The 4,159-nt window shown below is 43.6% G+C and overlaps 1 protein-coding gene across 1 annotated transcript in view; it reads left to right on the plus strand.

The window, feature by feature from the left end:
* The window catches only part of LOC103732974 (L-lactate dehydrogenase C chain-like), a 25,033-nt gene that overhangs the window by 16,984 nt on the left and 3,890 nt on the right, over window positions 1–4,159 (plus strand). The window contains 1 exon segment of the mRNA XM_008831710.1: window positions 2,674–2,743. Coding sequence (XP_008829932.1) covers window positions 2,674–2,743 — 70 coding nt within the window.

A 4,159-nucleotide genomic window follows, 5' to 3' on the forward strand; every position in this document is an offset into this window, starting at 1 on the left:
GGATGCCTGTGTCTCCAGTTGAGTTAATTGGTTGCAAGCAGTAAATTTAAACAAGTAAATTCAGGCAGTAAATTCAGACAAGCAGTATATTCAAACAAGCGGTAAATTCCTCTTTCCCTAACAGTACCTTGATGCGAGCTTGAGTTATTTTCTTTGTACCATGTACTCCTCAGAGTTTATTTGACAAACATATGTACAATATTTTATACTCAGAAAGAAGCAAACTAGTACACCTACAGCCACCAGATCTATAAAACCTGACAGGTAACCTGAATCCCTCTCAGGGTTTTGGTCATCTTTAGCCAACTGCAGCATCTACCTCTCTTTGTTTTCTTAAGGTATTGATTGATAGGCTCATTTAATTGCATGTTCTATATTTCTAAAATATTTTTTTATTTTTTGTGTATGAGTACATTGCCTGCATGTATGTAAGCACACCTGTGTCATGCAACACCCATGGAGGTCAGAAGAGGGAGTCAGATCCCCTGGAGCTGGAGTTAGAATGGTTGTTAGCTACCATGTGGGTGCTGGGAACTGAACCCAGGTCCTCTGCAAGAGTAGCCAGGGCTCTTAACCACTGAGCCATCTCTTCAGTCCCAGGATATAACTTTTGATGTTAAAAAAATTAAGTTAGGGCTGGAGAGACTGTTCAGTGGTTAAGAGCAGGTACTGCTGTTCCAGAGGACCTGAGTTCAATTCTGAGCAGCCATGTTGGGTTCTCTGCAAAAGCCAGCCAGTGCTCCTAACCACTGAGCCATCTCTCCAGCCCCATGTTTTATATTTCTAATGCAAAGTTATTTCTTTTTATGTCCAAACTTTTTCTGTAGGGATCACATTAATCAGTTTATATCAGTTTCCCCAAATCTTTAATTTTTAGACATTTTGTGTGGGTATGTGTAGGTCAGAGGACAATATGCTGAAATTGGTCCTTTTCCCATGTGGTCTGGGGGATCAAACTCAGGATGTCAGGCTTGGCAGCAAGTGCTTTACCCACAGAGCCATCTCACCAGGTCCCCAAATATCTTTTTTGCTTTGATAGTCATTATTGATATTTGATTTTCTTGAATTTCCTTGAGGGGCTGAAGAGATGGCTCAGTGGTTCATAGCACTGGCTGCTCTTGCAGAGGGCCTGGTAAGTTTAGTTCCCAGCATCCACACAGCACCTCAAAACTGTCTATAACTTCAGTTTCAAGGGATAAAACACCCTCTTCTGGCCTCTACAGGCACTGCATGCATGAGGTTCACATACATACACACAGAGAAATATTCATTCACATAAAATAAAAATCTTTTTTAAAAGTTCCTTAAGGAAACCTACAAACTCCTTGTTAGATGAAATAGCTTTGGAGGTTAAATTAATGTGTAGCAAACAAAGCCCATATTGGTTTTACAGTTTTGTTTTCCTAGCTTTTCACCACGATGTTCCTTCCTGGATGTTTCCCTCCCTTCCTCCTCTTGTCTCATTTCACCTTTGCTCCCTCCTCTCTCTTCCCTCACCACCCCCTCTGCCTTTGTCTCTTCCTTTCCTTTGTTCTCTTTCTTGTTTTTTTTTTGGACAGAACTTTATTCTTGGCATCCTGTCTCAAAAAATAAGGTGGAGACCTGTGAGATGGCTCAGTGCGTAAAGACTCTTCTCATTCTGACAACCAAAGTTTGCTCCCCGGTATCCACATGGTGGAAGGAGGGAACAGACTACTGGACCTTGTCTTCTGATGTCCACACACGCACCATGGCACACTCACATCCTCCTTGCCCCCCATAAATAAGTAAATAAATTTTCAAAAGGTTTGAAAAACTAAGGTGGAGAGGAATTAAGTAAGACACTAACACTAAGGTCAATCTCTAGCCTTCACACATGTGTTCACACATGCACAGCCACCCACACATGCACACACACACAATACTTTTTAAAAGTACTCGAATTTTCTCCCTTTACTCTTGCTTTTATCCCAGCAGTTAAAAATTTTGGCACACCACCAGGCATGGTGGCGCACGCCTTTAACCCAGCATTTGGGAGACAGAGGCAGACAGATCTTTGTGAGTTCAAGGCCACCTGAGAGACCCTGTCAAGAAAGAAAGAAGAAAGAAAGAAAGAAAGAAAGAAAGAAAGAAAGAAAGAAAGAAAGGTCGTCTTCTTTTTCCTTTTTTCCCAGTCAGGTCATCTGTATCTTCACTGCAGCAGCCACTTCCCAAAGGAAGGTATGTTGAGCTCTAAGTAACTTACTAAGCCAAATGTCAAATAGTTACTAAAGTGATTAAGATTCTCACATCAAAAGAGCCAGTGTGGTGGCACACACCTTTGATCCCAGCACTTGGGAGGCAGAGGCAGGAGGATCTCTGAGTTCCAGGCTAGCCTGGTCTCCATAATGAACCCAGGCCAGCTGCGGCTACAGGGAAACCCTGTCTCAAAAAGACCAAAACAAAACAAAACAAAAAAACAATGTCTTAAAATATTTCCACTATGTTTTCTTGCTTAGTTCAAAGTCTTAACATTTAGGTGTTTTGCCAGGAGTGGTGGCACACACCTTTGATCCCAGCCCTTGGGATGAGAGGCAGGCAGATTTCTGTGAGAGGTTGGTCTGGTCTACAGAGTAAGTTCCAAGCCAGATGGGGCTACAGGGAGATCCTGTCTCAAAACCAACCAACCAACACACCTTTATATCTCTGCTGTAGTTTCAGTTGACTTTTGCACAGTGAACGTGAGAGGGATCACACTCCAACCTGTACATGCACCTGCAGTTTAGTTCTCATCAGCATGCTTGACAGGAAATAAATGACTCTGCTCCAGACACTTTCTTCACAGCCCTTTGCTCTTGCAATCTATTCCTGAGAGGATAACTCTGTCATCCAGATTCCACTGGTAATATCTGCACCCAGTTGTCTATCATGGAACTTTATTTCAACTCACAGACTGCATGCCCTCAACACATCACTAGGCAGGACCGCCTGGCTTTTACTCACCCCACAGACAGTCTTGCTCTAAGAGTAACTTTGATGTCAATCATCACGGCCTCCAATAGTAGAACTGGTTTTAGATTAATCGTCAAACCACAAGACAACACAACATGCATAGTACAGACTCAACTTTTCTGGGCTGAGGTGGTCCACAGACACATCAGCCTTACACAACCAAGGATGTTATGTACTGCCCTGCGTTAGAGCTTAGCCTGAGCCACTGCAAGGTCTGATGTGGCAAAGCTGCTGGCTAGTGTCTGCTTCCTGTCTCCTTTTATGGTGCTAAATAAACCCAGTGCTGTGCTAATATCTCTTTGGTCCATTTAACCTAAACTTGAGACCACTGTTGGTGGCAATGTTAATATGTAATACATATTTATTGTGGAAAATAAGAAAAAGCATAAGGAAAGCTAATGCGGGGGCTGAAGAGATGGCTCAGAGGTTAAGAGCACTCACTGCTCTTCCAGATGACCCAAGGTCAGTTCCCAGTACCTACTGTGCTGGATGCTTTAGTGTCAACTTGACACACCAAACCTGGGTCGAGGGAGCCTCAATTGGGGAATCGCCTTCATTGGACTGGCCTGTGGCCATGTCCATGGGGTATCTTCTTGATTGTTGAGTGATGTGGGAGGGCCCAGCCCACTGTGGGTGGTGCCACCCCTGGGCAGGTGGGCCTGTGTTGCATAAGAAAGCAGGCTGAGCAGGGGCCAGGGGACCAAGTCAGTAAGCAGTGTTCCTCCATGGCCTGTGCTCCAGCTCCTGCTTCCAGGTTCCTGCCCTGAGTCCCTACCTTGGGCTCCCTGATGAACTGTGACCTGGGAGATGTAAGCTGAATAAAACCTTTCCTCCCCAAGTTGATATTGGTCGGTGTTTTGTCACAACAATAGAGAAACAAAGTAGGACACCTACATAGCAGTTAACATCTGTAACTCCAGTTCCAGGAGATCCCTCTTCTGGCCTCTGAGGGCACCACACACATACACGGTGCATTTACATACATGCAGGCAAAACACTCATGCACTAAAAATAAAAAAAAGCAAAAACAAAAGGTTTTATTTTTTTAACAATTTTTTAAATATATATATATGTATATATATATAATTTTTTTTTTGGTCTTTTTGCAACAGGATCTCCCTGTAGCCCCAGCTGTCCTGGAACTCACTATGTAGACCAGGCTGGCCTTGAACTCACAGAGATTCACCTG

This window comes from Nannospalax galili, unplaced genomic scaffold, assembly GCF_000622305.1.
Source record: "Nannospalax galili isolate Female #2095 unplaced genomic scaffold, S.galili_v1.0 scaffold615, whole genome shotgun sequence".
Classification (NCBI taxonomy): domain Eukaryota; kingdom Metazoa; phylum Chordata; class Mammalia; order Rodentia; family Spalacidae; genus Nannospalax; species Nannospalax galili.